Source organism: Heterocephalus glaber, unplaced genomic scaffold (genome assembly GCF_053883595.1).
Source record: "Heterocephalus glaber isolate CG9 unplaced genomic scaffold, H.glaber_assembly_v1.0 deba00001608, whole genome shotgun sequence".
NCBI lineage: Eukaryota > Metazoa > Chordata > Mammalia > Rodentia > Bathyergidae > Heterocephalus > Heterocephalus glaber.
Window position 1 is genome coordinate 21,064,766 of NW_028258379.1, and position 16,117 is coordinate 21,080,882.

The 16,117-nt window shown below is 39.1% G+C and overlaps 1 protein-coding gene across 5 annotated transcripts in view; it reads right to left on the reverse strand.

Moving 5' to 3' along the window:
• Ston2 (stonin 2) overlaps positions 1–16,117 on the reverse strand; it is a 158,002-nt gene that overhangs the window by 84,882 nt on the left and 57,003 nt on the right. For 4 of the 5 annotated variants that reach the window (XM_087195445.1, XM_087195444.1, XM_087195447.1 and 1 more), the window contains one exon: positions 6,936–7,133. The exons of the other annotated variant lie outside the window; for it this stretch is intronic. In XM_087195445.1, the coding sequence (XP_087051571.1) occupies positions 6,936–7,133 (198 nt within the window). The remainder of the gene's footprint in view (positions 1–6,935; positions 7,134–16,117) is intronic. 5 annotated transcript variants of the gene reach the window in all.

Sequence of the window (16,117 nt, forward strand, 5' to 3'; positions counted from 1 at the left end):
CCAGGACCTCACACATGCTAGGCGAGGGCTCTACCACTGAGCTACCTTCCAGCCCTTTTTAAAATTTTATTTTGAGACAGGGTCTCCTTAAGTTGCCCAGGTTGGCCTAGAACTTGTAATCCTCCTGCCTCAGCCTCCCAAGTAGCTGGGATTATAAGTATATGCACAGGTTTAATTTGTTTCTTAACTAATGTGAGACTTTGGAGATTGATATCTTCAACTATAATGGGAGAAATGTAGCATAAAGAACACACAGAAGGTAACCAATCAGTCACATAACAGTCCTCCACTTCTCTTCAGAATTAGTACATGTGCAGTTCTAAAAGGGATCTGCAAAATCTCTGGTTGGAGACCACAGGTTTTTTTTATTAAGAGATTCCAAAATATCTCACTTAGATCATCTGTTTGCAACACAGCATTTTAAACTCTGCCACTCTTTCCAGATTTTGTTCTGCACGGACGGTTCAATAACCACAAAGATCAGTTTGAGTACCACAGCAAAGCTTTCCCCAACTCACCTTCTTGGCACCTTCTGAGGTAAATAGAGAAGGAAAATGTGGTTGCTTTGGTCAAAGAATATATAGGACAGCGAGATTCTGAGATATCCAAACTTAAGAGAGCTTCTCCCCACTATACCTACACATCCATATATAATACCCTTTTTAAAAAAGTACTTAAAAGATTATGGTAAAATCCAAATGAGAATAGGAAAAATAAAATGAAGGGAGACCACTGGATAACAGTCTAACCTGGTAAACATGAAAAACATGGGAAAAGTCTTATTTCCATACTAGTCCCATCTACTTGTTCTCGTAATTCTTACAGTCCTGAAATTACATTTCAGCGGCAAACACACTTAAGCCCAGGTCCTTGGAGAAGAGGTTCGGGAATGAGGGCTCTCAGAAGGTCAGTTTATCACACAAATATCCACTGTGTAAATTCAATCTGCCAGGCAGCGTGCCGGGGCTGCAGAACGGACTAGTTTCCTGCTTCTAAGACGCCCTGGTCTACTGGGGAACGCCTAACCAAGCAGGAGTCCTCGGTGAAATAAGTGCCACAGGAAGTCTGTACATAGCTCCTGGAAATGCTGAGGAGGCACAGGCCTGCGGGAGGTTCTCTACTCATTCCTTCCCATGCCCCGTCGAGTCCATGGACTCTGCCATCAACAGCACAACAGGCAGGGTGAGCTGAGGAGGCAGACTGGACCCTCTTTAGTTGTGTGACTTTGGCCAAGTCACTTAACGGTTTTAGTTGTTCTTTCTGCATCTATAAGATGGGACAGTAATATACTTCAAGAGATTGTGGCCGTGCCTGGTGGCACACACCCATGATCTCAGCTACCTGGGAGGTTGAGTGAGGAGGATCTCAAGTTCAAGGCCAGCTTGGGCAACTTTGCAAGACCTTGTCTCAAAATAAAAAATGAAAAGGGCTGGGAAAGGAGCTCAGTGGCAGAGCATCTCTAGAGTCCCTCTCCAGTGCCACCAATAAAAGAAGAAAAGTGAAGGTTGAATAAGATAATGCATGTGTAATGCAGCATATTCGTGGCACATGACATGTTCTACAAACAGAAACAGTTATAAAAATTCTTTTAGTGGCATCTGTTTATAGATAATTAGTTCTTTATGAGAAAATAACTCCTTTTTTCCGTATTCACAGTGACCAGTAAACTCAATAAATATTTGTATTCTAAGAAACTTTTGAACTTCTCTGGAGAAACTTTCAGTGAAAGCAATGATTAGTTTTTTGTTTTTTGTTTTTTGCTTTTTGGTACCAGAGATCGAACTCGGGACCTTGCGCTTTTGAGGCAGGAGCCGGAACCACTGAGCTAAATCTCCAGCAGTTTTTTTGTTTTTAAACACTGATTAAAATCCCAAGTGGACAGCTAATAGACACAAGAAGAAATAGGAACAGAAACAAGGTCAACTCTGTATTTGCTCATGAAAGGGAAAAAAGATGTAATTTATTTTTTAAAATACTCTGTTGTGCTGGGCCTGGTGGTGCATGCCTGTAATCTTAGGACTCAGGAGGTAGAAGCAGGAGGATCACTGTGAGTTTGAAGCCAGCCTGGGCTATACAGTGAGTTCAAGACCAGCCTGAACTACATAGTGAGACCCTGTTTCCAAAACAAACCACAAAAAAATCCTGTTGTTCTTTCATTTTGATAAGCAAACTACTGTATAGGAAAAATATGAATATCCTGGAAGTTTATAGCTAGAAGGAAGAATTTTGGGGATTTTTGGTGCTAGGAATCGAACTCGGGGCCTCATGCTTGCCAGGCAGGCATTACACTACATCCTTACAGAGCTACATCCCTGGCCTGAAGGAAGAATTTTTAGAAGTTAATTTATTTTTGTTTTCTAAGCAAAATATATTCAAGGTTTAAAAAAAACAGAGAATACAGATGTGTCTTAAGAATAACAAAAATTCCTTATGATCCCAACCTGCACATGACAATCACTATTTACCTATAATCTAAACCCCTAATTCTGGGTTAAGCCCCACCAACTACAGTAAAATTCAGACAAAAGAGGCAACAGAGAAGTGTGGTATGTCTTATAAAAAGACACACAGCCTTACCTAAGGGTAGGTGATGTTCTCATACTACTCTTAACAAAAAATGCCAAGAGAACCTGCCTAAGAATTTAATATTTTATTGCCATAAAAAAAATCGAAGTTCCAGTCCATAACTTTCTACCAGGCTTAAATGCTTATTTCTGAGGGAAAAAAATCTAGTACAAAATCTCTAGGGGTATGCTACTTCATTGGCAGAATTCCACTGTGATCAGATAAGTGCAAATGAATCAAGAATACTTTGTCTAAATTTGTTTTAAGCCCATGAGGTTTGACACACAAAGCAAGTTTCTCCAAAATGCAGTGTTAGGATTTATGAATCTAGAATTATTTTTCTCTTAAATTCATGTCATTTTATTTTTTATTATTATATGTTTGTGATACCTAATATGTAATTAATTTATTTTATATCGGTACATATACGTATCATATCTTAATCATTTTTACTTCCTGGATCTAGAATGATTTTTAAAAAAGAAAATTTATAAGGCCAGCCAAGAAGCTCAACAGAAAATGGGACAAAGTAGGGCTAACTTTATAAGGATAACTAATCCAGGGAAGTTCATCAAAATATTTCTTTCTGGGTTCTCTGGTTTACAACTTTTTACTGAAGGCATATACTTTTCAATAAATTGGCAAATTTACATGTGTTTAGGTTTCCATTCACTGAGATCTGCCCAGGTAGGCATAGGGGTTAATGGAAAAACTATTTATTTATATATAGCTATATAAATATATGTGTATGTAAAGACATACGGAAATGTACACATGGTACATATAATTTCAGGACTTCTCAAAATCTTCTAAGCTAATGTTACAGGTAGCACAGTGTGCCTAGTGCATGGGCTCTGCATCCCGGTTTTCTTGGGCTGCTGCAGGGGACACTTGGGGAAATACTGGACTCAAATCAAATGGGACACAAAGGTCTGGGCTACAGATGACTTTGCTACCTGTATTCTCACACCATCCATGTAAGGATCCCTTCAACAATTATTAAACATCCTCTGTGTAGTTCATACATACCTCATCCCGTCTGGACACTCCTCACTTTGCATATATCTGAGCATTCTGATCCCACACTGAAATCCACACTATTTTTTTTGCATGGAGAAGAAAACCAAAACTGAGGCTGCAGCTTGTGCTACTGCAGACACTGATGTGTTTCCACTTCCGTGGTTGGAAGGGACTTCAAAGACAGAGGCTTGCTTTTGCTCCCTCAGTCCTCTTACTGTTTACAAATCCAGTAAGTCAGTGACATTCCACAGCTACTCTGCCTGGTGAGAGTCTCCTCTAGGCAAAGGGGGCCCCTGTGGAGATGCCGGGACAAGAGAAAAGCAAGCATTATTTGGGATCTTGCCTGCTTCTAATTTTGTTGCCATTTACTCTGGAGAGCTGAACCCCACAGCAAACACTACCTCCAGCTCTGCCACACACCCTGTAATCTAACCAAGGTGAGGGGATTTGTTTGCTTTCCTCCTCTAATTATCCCCTGGTGAGAAAATGAGAAGAAAGAGTAGGCTGATCATAGTCTTGCCCTGCACGCTGAAGCTGGGAATCAGACTGTCACGGGGGCTGCCAGGTCCCTGAAGAACTCCTGCACAGAGGACAGGGAGGAGGCCGTGGCCCGGCTCACCATGGAGTGGTGGGGCTGAGGAAGCCAGGCCAGGCCTGGGCCACCACAATCTCTCTTCTCACAGAGGCGAAGCACAGAGCGTCGCCCAGCTGTTATCCTCACACACTGTCTGGCCAGGGAGAGCTGGGTCAGCTCTTCCGTGACTCGAGCTCTTGCTCCCTCTATAACCAGTGCTTTCATTAAACTCTTTCCGAGTAAAGCCTTTCTAGGGCATTGTGTGCTTTCTGCCAGGACCCTGACCAGAACAACCAGGAAGGAGGTCTTGTTGTTGTGAAATGTGACACTGTTAGAATGACTTTAGAAAACGGAGATGCTAAAAACTATTAGAAACTTCAGAGGCAGATTAACAACCACCAGCTCAGGAGACAGGGATGTAGCTCTTATGCTAGAGCTTGGCTAGCATGCACAAGGCCCTTGGTTTGCTCCTCAGCAGTCCGAAAACCAAAACAAAATAATAATGATTATGTCTAGTTTAGGCTACGACTCTGAATGTCATTAACAACCTGCAAGAATTACGGCCAGTTCCCCCTGATGAAGACGTCTAGAGGGCACTAAATTAACAGCCTCACTTTTCCTTCAGTGCAGACCCAATTTCTACCACCCCTAAGCAATAAGAACCCTGCAGCAGGAAAGGGACGACATTAATCCCTGATGTCAATTGTTCTGTGTCAGACATCGTGTAAAACTGTTCTACATAAGTCAACTCACTTGGAGCTGATGACAATTTAACAAGACACATACTAATATTATCTCCCTTTGTCAGATAAGGAAACTGAGTCACGCAAATAGTAAAGATCAGCCAGTAATGGTGGTGCATGTCAGTGATCCCCAGACTCTGGGAGGCTGGGGCACGAGTATCAAAAGTTTGAACTCAGCCTGGGCATCTTAGTGACTTAATGAGACTCTGTCTGAAAATAAAAAAGGTCTGGAGCTGTAGCACAGTGTGTAAACCCTGAGTTCAATCCCCAGTACAGCTTAAAATCAAAAGGATTTGGGAGTGGGGACTGCGATGGTTTGTGTTTAGATGTCCCCCCAAAGCCTCATGTGGAAGAGGTGGGGCTTTCTTTTTCAGGGATAGTTGAATCTGTAATATGTGATGCTGGCGTTAAGGGCATATGATTACTAAACCACTACACGTGAGTGATTAGCTTGGCACCGCCCTAATCCCAGGAGTCTGAATAAGATAAAAGGGGCAGAAAGATGCTAGTAACTCCCCTTGTAACCTTTTCTACCTGGCCATGTTGTTTCTCCTCTGGGACGCCTGTCTGTCAGCCACTCTGCTTTGGAGCCAGCCAATTATGGACTGAAATCTCTATGAACTGTAAGCCAAATAAACCTCCTCCCCTCCAACTTTGGGTGTCGGGTATTTTTGTCTCAGCAACGAGGGGAAAGTAAGTAACATAGGGATGTAGCTAGGGGAATAGCTCAGTGACCCCCAGCACACAAAACAAAACAAAACAAACAAACCAATAAGTATCCTGCCTAATGTCACACGGCTAAGATACGGCAGAATTGGATTTGAACCTGAGCAGGCTGACTCCGGAGTCAGGGCACTCTTAACCAGTACATACAGTGTCTGCCTGTGCCCGGGAAGGCCTGGAAATGAAGTTACGGGAGGTGAAGAGGCAAGTGCAGCTTCTCTTCCTAAGAGCCTCAGCTGCTGTGGGTGCTACCCCAATCCTGCTGATAGCCATGTGGAAATGGGGTTGTGGGCATATATCATCACCCGAGCACTTGGAGAGCTGAGGCAGGAAGACTGCCCAAGTTTGAGGTCAGTTTAGACTACATACAGATCAAGGCCAGCCTGAACTATATAGTGAGACTTTGTCTCTAAAAACAAGCAAAGATACCCTGCAATATTGTCAAACACCAAGCCAAATCCTACCTGAACCCTTTAGTCTACACAAACGATGTACTCTTATACTTGTAGAATCCAGTAGCATAAAGCATGAGGGAAAATATTATCCAAACATGAAAAATGGCCTAGAGACTAACTCCTACAGAACATTTTTGAGTAGGGAAATCACATATCGTGGACACACAGGATAATTTCATCTGTAGAGAAACTAGCATAACATTTGGGCCAAACAAATAAAGCCCCAAGGCCATACTTCTTTCCAATGACATGCCAAATCCCTCCCCCAACACAATGTCTACTGGGAGGCCCATGTTCCACCTGCAAAGCAAGCCAGCACTGGAAAGCTAAATAAAGGACACGGTGGGACACCACAGACCGCCATATAGCTCAATCAAGGCACAAATGAACAACCATCTAACTGCAAAATTATCTGTAGCCTGGACATAGTGACTTAGTCCTGATTCTCATTCTGCTTCACAAAATATTTACTTTACTTTCTCTCTGCTTAAATCCACCTCCCTCCTTCCAAAGAGGCAAAATGTGTGGGTGGGAGGATGAAAGAGCCAGCCTTGTGCATGTTACATACAGTTCAGTAATCCAAGGAGAAAATAAATTGGCAGGGAATGGTACGCGTACCAAACAGTCAGAAAGTAACACATTAAGACATACTGTCAAATAGTTTCCCAGTCTGAATAATCAGCCCGCCAATCAGCCAGTCCATACATTTTTGCCAATGTGATCTCAAACCACTCTGGATGCTGGCTTTTTGACTGGGTGACTACACTTGAACTCATTCTGCAAAGAAAGCTGATGACAGGGATTGAGGAAGACCTGGAAATACTAAAACTAGAAAGGGCTCAGAGCTTGGCTTACCAGTTGAGTCAGCCCCGGAAGCCCTGCTGCTTGTCTGGTCCTCCGCATTGATGAGCTGCAGGTCTGTGTACGAAGGCCCAATGCTAGGACTGCTGGTGTCTTCAGAATGGGTGGTCCAGCTGCTCTCGGAGGTCAGAGGGCATCTCCGCAGGGAGTCAAAGGACGGACATGTCCAACAGGGCATGGTCAATGTGAGGGCTAGTAACAGACAGAAACCCAAGAGGGTATAATTTAAACACTGTCCTTTGTTTATTTGGAGTTCTTGTCTTACTCTGATGTCGCTCAGATCTTATAGAATCACAACAGCCATACAAGGCAAAGAAATACAGGAAGAATCACTTGTGATACAAACAGGAAATCAGATGGAGATCCAACAGTGAGTCACTGTCAAAACCAGCACTAAGACGAGCATCTCAGGACCCTCAATTCAAAGCAAATCTCATTAAGGAAATATGAGTTTCTTTAGGCTCCAATTTTATTTCTGAATTTAGCATTTCAGCTTAATTCAAGCCCAAACTACATGCTTCTTGCAATTTCACCTTTATCCTTGGATTTCCTTCACTTTCGGTGGCACACTAATAACCCAAGACAATGCTCCAGTGACACTGCAGAATCAGAGCCAGGCTGGTAGACACATGGCTGTCCATGGACTGTTATGTGCTATGCCTCTGCTTGGCTGAGTTTGACAGGAACTGAAGACTCACCAGAACATTATATACACAAATGGAGTTTGCTGGGACTGCCAGACCTTGGGCAATGCAATGAAAAATGTCCTTAAGGGGAAAATGCACAGGCTGTGGCTTCCTCTCCTTTTAAACCCACTTCACAAAGTGTTTTAACTTCAGAAGTCAGAATTTCCAATTCTCCTTATTTGTCCTTAGTTAATTGCCTACCATATGCTTTCTCCACAGTGCTGTATAAAAATCCTATCATCACAATTTACCATCAAGCACTGAAAACACTGTGGACAAGAAAGGACTAAAAATGAAAGAAATCACTCTATATTGAATGCCCATTCAAAGATCAAGCACTATTCCAAGTTACCTTGTTTTATCCTTCAATCCAGAGAAATAGGTAATGGTCTTATTTTAGAGAGGGGAAACAATCTTAAGGGTAAGAAACTTGCCAAGATCACAGTCATTCTTGGCTGGAGAACAAAAGTGCATTTGGGTTAAAAAATACAGGAAATTGAAAGGTTTTTTTGCTAACAAGGTTGGTTTTTTTTTTTTTTTAACTTTTATTAGTACATGTTTGCAGAATATAATGATTACATTCACTGTAGGGAATTCATACATGTACATAACACATTTTAATTCCCTTCTTTTCCCCCTCTCTCTGCCCCCTTTTTATTTTTCCAGCATCAGGTTCATTTATTTATTTTGCAAGACCTTATAAAGTTAATTATATATACAGCTTGAAAACCAGACTAATGGGCCAAAGAACACATAAAACATGTAAGACCATTGTACTAAGTCAAGGTACACTTTTTATTTTTTGATAGAGTCTCACTATGTAGTTCATACTGGCCTTGAATACACTATGTAGCCTAGGCTGGCCTTGAACTTGCAGCGATCCTCCTGCCTCAGTCTCCCAGGTGCTGGGATTACAGGCATGCCTGGTACAAAGTACAATTTTAGATACATTGCCTGTGCTAGATTACAATACCTCTTTTTCCTATTATCTTTTATTTCTTACTATATATATATTGAGTTTTTCATATAAGAGAAACCATGCAATATTTAAGCTTGCATGTCTGAGTTACTTCACTTAAAATTATGGTCTCAAAGCACATCCATTTTCCTATAAATGACTCAAGTTTATCCTTCGTTATGGCAGAGTAGTACTCCATTGTTTATAAATACCAGATTTTTTAATCCATTCATCTGTTGACGGACATAGAGGCTGTTTCCAATGTTTCATATTATGAAATGTGCTGCTATAAAAACAAGTATCCATACATCACTGTAATAGGATGTCTTTAACGCTTTGGGGAAGATACTTAGAAGAGAAATAGGTGGGTCAAATGGAATTTCTACTTTTAGTTTTCTGAAGACTCTCTATACTAACTTCCACAATGATTGCACCAGTCTGCACTCCCACCAACAGTGGAGAAGGGCTCCTTCCTCTCCACAGCCTCACCAGCATTTGTTACTGGATGATTTTTTTTCTTTTAATTCAAGGGAGTTTTCTTTCTTTTCTTTTTCCCCTCCATTAAGTTTATTGTTACATTTTAGGTATAAAATACATTTACATACATCATTGGGATCTTGTACCATTACATGAGTATCTTTGTTCTTATTTTTTTCCCCTTCCCCTGCTCTCCCTTCCCTGTTTGCAAAGACTTTGTTTCCATTTTTTTCCTTTTCTCATATATTTTCTTTTCCCTTCTTTCCTTTCCCCTACCCCTCCTACTTCCTCTGCTCCTTTAGACCCTTACTTCCTATTACACAACATCAATTATACATTTTTAAAATTAAAATATCAAGACCTAGGAGACATTACCACAGATTTTACAGAATTTAAAAGGATATAGAAAGCATATTTCAAAAATCTGTTTTGAAATAAATTTGAAAACTTCTGAGAAGTACCTTGGAAGACAAATTAATGAAACTAACTCTGGAGGAAATATGAAATTTGAATAGCACCTATTAAAGAAAGTATATTCCTAGCTTGAAAACCTACCTATATGACAACAGCAGGCTCATAAACATTTTAACTGATAAATTATATCAAACATTTAAAGCAGAAAAAGAAAGAAACACTTCTCCCCTCATTTTAGGAACTCAACATTGTGCTAATCCTAAAACTGGATAAAGATAATAGAAGAAAAAAGTATGAACATAGATAGAAATTTGTTTAACAAAACAAACTATTAGAAGTCAGATCTGGCAGGATGTAGAAAGAGGTTTTATTATGGGGATGGCAGTGTTCATTCAGCATTGGAAGATTCATCCCTAAAAGTCATCATTTTAGCAGAGGAAAGGAAAATGCCATATGATCTTGTCACTAGTTGGAGAAAAAGTATCGGACTCAATTCTACAGCTGCTCATGGTAAAAGCTATCAGGAGACTAGAAGTAGAACAGAACCTTCTCAACAGATTAAAGACATGTACTCCATACTTCCAGTGAGAACGCCTTATATGAATGGAGAAGATACATTGCTTTCTCAAGGTGGGGAACAAGGGCAGATATGCCTACTCTTCATCTGTCCATTAAACTTTGAAACCTAGGCTGCACCAAAATAGTCTGGCAATAAAATGACACAATTAGGATAGGATTGGCAAGGTAGAAGCAAAATCTTTACATGTAGATGAAACGATCAGCTACAGAGAAAATACTAAGAAATCTCTAGGATCCCCTAGAACTTGTATTTGAATTTAGCAGGATTAGAAAACACAAGGTTTATATAAAAATTCAGGTCTATGTACACTTGCTATAAATGAAGAATTGGATATTGAAATTTAAAACTTATGTAGGAGTACAAAGGACCTAGAAAAGTAAAAAGAAAAAGAGGAAAAAAAAACCAGTGTTGGAAGACATTTAGTATCTAATTTTAAGACTTCTTCTAAAGCTACAGTAATCAAGGTAGTGTTGATGTAAGGAAAGAAATATAGATCATTGGAATAAAACAGAGAATCTAGAAATAGAACCACACACATATGGTCCACTGAGCTTTGAAAGATTATTTAACATTAACATTTTATAGAATATAAACTCAATTCAAGAGCCAAGGAAAAGATAGTGTTTTCAGCAAATGGCACTAGAACACCTGGCATCCGTACATAAAAAATTAACCTCAACCCTTTATTTCCATGCATAAAAATAACTTGAAAGGATCTATGAACCTAAATATGAAAGACTAAAAGTATAAAACTTTAAGAAGAAAGTATAAGGGAAAATGTTTATGAATTTAGGGTAGGCAAGAACTACCTAGGATACAAAAAACATGATGTATAAAAGAAAAAAACTGATAAATGAGATTCCATCAAAATTTAGAACTTTAAATGACATCATTAAAATGAAAATAGTCCTTAAACAGACCATATTTACAGTGCATATAACCTATGACCAGAATATATAAAGAATTCTTAGAGCTCATTAATAGACAACCCAATTAAAAAGTAGACACAAGATGATAAATAGCCAGTACAGCACAAGGAAAGGTGTGCAACTCTAGAATCAGAAAAATACTAATCAGTACAATAACAAGATTGAATTATACACTCATTAGGGAGATGAAGTTAAAAGTTTTCAAAGCCTTGTCATGACTTTTTCTTTTTGTTGGATTCTCCCACTTTGCGTTTAATTTGTCATGCCCAATGGATTCATTCTGCTGGGCTTCCTGGGGTTGTGATCCTCATTGTCTTTTCCTAGGATATCGTCTAAAATTTTTTGGAGCTCTTATTTGGTATTCATGAAGTTCCTAAGGTGCTCTTTATCATAAAAGTATCTTATTTCTCCATCAATTTTGAAAGATAGTTTTGCAGGGTACATCAATCTGGGTTGGAGGCTGTTTTCCTTTAGGGCTTGACATACGTCACTCCAAGCTCTTCTTGCCTTGAGGGTTTGCACTGAGAAGTCTGCTGTGATTCTGATGGGCTTTCCTTTGTATGTGATTTGTTTCTTTTCTCTCACTGCTTGTAGAACTTTGTTCTTCTGTTGGGTTTCTGGAATCCTAACTATTATATGCCTATGTGTAGATTTTTTTTGATTAAGGCTAGCTGGAGTCCTATATGCCTCACTTATCTGTGTGACAAGTTATTTTCCCCTGCTTGCTAAGTTTTCTGCCAACACTTCTGTGAAAAGATTTTTTACGTCATCTGCACTCTCTCCTCTTTCTTCATTGACTCCAATCAGTCTTATGTTATTATTCTTTGCATCACCTAGCAGATGCTAGATTGATTTCTCATGTTCCCTAAAATTTTAAAGCAATTTTTCTTTTCCTAGTCACTAATTACAATCTTATCTTCTATATCTGAAATTCTGTCCTCACATTGGTTCATTCCACTGTGTAGACTTTTGATGGGAGTTTTTAATCTCCTGGAAATCTGTTTGCATCTGTTTTATGGATTCCATTTGTTTCCTATGTTGGGATTCCATCATGTTCCTCAGATCTGCTATCTTTTTATCTGTGTCCTCTCTAGATTCATTAACCATGTCTTGCACTATGAGCACAATCTTTGCTGTTATCTGAGAAATTATTTCTGATTTCATTTTTCCCAGATCCTCTTTTGTTGCCAGTTCAGAGAGTCCAGGTGGTTGAGTATCAGAGTGTTCCATCTCATTTCCCTTTGGGGTTGCTGTAGGTGATCTGCAAGTCTGTTTTTGAGGCTTGTTTACATGTCTTCTCATTTCCACGGTTGGGGGGGGGGTGCTTCTGGTGCCCACGCAGTTCACCTTCTCTGCCCTAGGAGCGTGGAATGGTGGCCACTGGATGATTTCTTGATGGCAGCCATTCCTTCTGGAGTGAGATGGAATCTCGGTGTTGTTTTAATTTGCATGTCTCAAATGACCAGTGATGCTGAACCTTTTTTCATGGATTTATTGGCCATTTATATTTCTTCATCTGAGAAGTAGCTACTCATTTTACATGTCCATTTTTTAACTAGGTCTTTAAATTTGGGGGGGGTTAATTTTTTTGAATTCTTTATAAATTCTAAATATTAGTCCTTTAAGAAGAGAAAATTGAGACTTAACAGAGAAGAAGGAATAAATGGCAATATCCATGACATAGTGCAAATATAAAACTAAGGAGAATTTCTAGTCCTTATTTTGGTACCGGGGATTGAACTCGGGTCCTTGCACTTGCGCAGCAGGTGGTGAAACCACTGAGCTAAATCCTCGGCTGTTCTAGTCCTTATTTTGTTAGGCATTTATAAAGCACTTAGGCCTTTTCTCTGGTGGGCTCATAGCTTGTACCTACTTTTCTTTAAAAATGTCATTCTATTTTCAAATTAGTCCTGATTTATTCCCTGTCTGTTTTTTCTTAGAATCACTATCTGATGTCCTAGATAGCTATGTGTTCTATACTAGAATTGACACTCCTTATGGACAGGACCTCTCGTCCATTTTGTTATCCCTCTCATTCCTAAGATACTGCCCAGGAAAAAGACAAGCAAGTGTCTGGTTTGTTGGTTATGTAGCCAGAAGCACCACAAATCATTCTATAATGGTCTATATTAGAATACAGATTGTTAAAACTAAACTGGGAGCTATAAAACTCCTATACACACTCCTGAAATTCCAGCACTAGGGAGGCTGAGGCAGGAGGATCACCTTAAGTTCAAGGCTGGCCTGGGCTACATAGTAAGTTTGAAGCCAGCCTGAACTACATAGCAAGACCCTGTCTCAAAATAATTAAAAATAAATAAATAACTAAAACCCCTATACAAACACAGATAAAACTGAAATACTGAAAGAGAAAACAAATTTATTGGCATATGTTTTTGACACATACTAATTACATTCACCTTAGGGAATTGACCCACATACATATTGCAACTTCTCCTTCTTCACCCCATCTAGGAAAATAAAAATTAAAAAAATAAAATAAAAAGCAAAGCTGAATTTGTAAAAGTTTATTATAGGACTGCCATTTCCTATAATGGATTAGAACTTTGAAGTACTGTGGAAATAAAATGGTAGATAAGGTGTAACAACGTTATTTAAAATACATTACAAGACTACCAAGAAAGTGAAATATTACCAAAGGCCAAGTGAAAGCTGGAACCCAGAAACACAAGCAAAGCATTCAACCTGATCATCATACTCTCCACACGATGAGCAAACCAGAGAAACTCTTGAGTCTGGGTTTTTTAAGCCTTGTGTAAAGAAGACAAAGGAGAAGAACACCTATGCCCAACCCAGGATGAGAGAACTAACATAAATCTGATATGAAAATGAGAATTCCCAAAAGGCTGAATGGGTAAATTAGGAATAACCTCCACCCTTGAAATTAGTTAGCAAAGAAAATGATCTGCCGTCTGTTTGGGTGTAGGGTCGAAGGAAATAACATATCGCCTGACATACTGTCTCATGTAGGGGTTTTCATGGCCAACATTTGTGCCATCTGAAAAACCTCCAGCCTGAGATTTTAGTTGAAGTATTTTCAGGTTGGTAGTGGCCTCTGATACCTGGGAAAAGCAAATAATCCTTTCTGGAGGATAGCTTCAAACCAGCCCTTCAGGCAGACTGTTCCTATACTGATGTGTATATAGTAATGATAATAATAAAATCAGAAAACACAAAAGCCAGGTTACCATAAACAAGAACAATCAAGGTACTGAAAAGGAAGAGCTAACAGAATCAGACCTGCAAAGAATTCAGACAGACTATTCACAGAAAATATTTCTTATTTAAGGAAACTGCAAAAATGAGAAAGGAACAGGTGGAAGTAAAAGAGGACTAAATAAATGTCTGGAAAAGAAAATATATACTATCATAAATATAAAACTGAAGGGACAAGAGAGACAAAAAGTGAAAACAGAGAGACAAAAACAAATAGAAGACATAATAAGAAGGTCTTGTTTATATCTGAGCTCCTGAAAAGAAGGGAGAGAAAATTGCATCATTTTTTGAAATGCTGATTGAGGATTTCCTAGAATTTGTGAAAGATATTACTTGTCAGATTAGAAACCCCAAGGCGTGTCAAGCAGAGTAACTAAGAAGAAAGCCCCAAGCAGACATCAAAATTATGTAAAAACAAAACAAAGGAAAAAGCTTAAAAGCCACTAAAAAAAAAATATAGCTTGCTATCAACAGGATGATTAGACTTGACTACCAGCTCTTCAACAGAAAGAAAAGCCAGGGTGTGTGGACAGAAAACAACTATCAAGTTAGGACTGCACAACCAAGGAAAATATCGTCACAGAATTAGGGAAAATAAAGACAAGTTAGAAAAACAAAGAAGATGATCTGAAAGTAGGAAAGAAAGATGAGAAAAACATAAGATGATACAAATAAAACTGTATCATTATTTAATAAACATAAGTAAACAGATCTAGTTAAAAGAGAAGGACTGTCAGGCTGAATAACAGATGAAATTCAGTATGTTGTCCATAATATATCTAAACTATAAAAAATCATCAGTGATGGAGGGATGAGGAAGACACATTAAAACAAAGTAAATGAAAATAAAAGTGATACAGCTGTATCAGAGACTACAGACTACCACAATATGACAAAAGTTCAAAAAAATGACAAAAGTTCAATTAATCAGAAATAAATAATTCTAAATTCGTATATATATATAATAAGTCTCAAAATTATTCATGCAAAAATAGAATATCACAACTAGGAAAGGATATTAATATAATCCATCAATCTCATTCAGATTCCCCCAGTTCACATGGATACGTGTGTGTGTGTGTGTGTGTGTGTGTGTGTGTTCACATTTAGTTCTGTGCAGTGTTATCATGTGCAGATTCAGGCTTCCACTACCACTACCATGGTCAAAATACAGAACAGCACCATCACTGGAAAGATCCTCATGCCCTTTTATAGCCATTTTCCTCCCACTTTGCCTGTTTTTCATTTTCATAGTTTGGTCATTTTAAGAATGCTATGTAAATGGGGGCTGGGGATGTAGCTCAGTGGTGCCATGCCTGTGTGGCAAGCCCAAGTTCCTGAGTTCCATGCCTGGTACTGGAAAAAAAAAAAGCTATGTAAACAGAATCATACAGTCCGTAACACTTTAGGATCAGCTTTTACTATTTAGCACAATTCCTTTGAGATTCATCCAAGTTGTTGCAGATGTCACCAGTTCACACCTACTTTTGTGGAGTAGAATCCCATAGTAAGGATGCACCAGTTAGCTTAGCCATTCACCCATCATCAAAGGACTTCTATCCATCAAAGGGCATCGGAGTTGCTTCCCATTCTGAGCTATTATAAACAAAGCTCCTATGAGTGTTTGGGTTTGGGTTTTTGTGTGAGCATAGGTCTCCCCTTCTGTGGGATAAATGATCATGAGTGCAACTGCTGGGCCATTGGGTACTTGCACGTTTATTTTATAAGTAATGGCCAGATTTAGTTTTCCCAAGTGGTTGTACCACTTTAGATTCCTACCAGTAATGCATCAGTGATCCAAATTCTCTGTATCTACTATTTGATGCTACCACTATTTTTTATTTTAGTCTAACAGATGTGTAATGATAGATTATTTTAAATTGCATTGCCCTAAT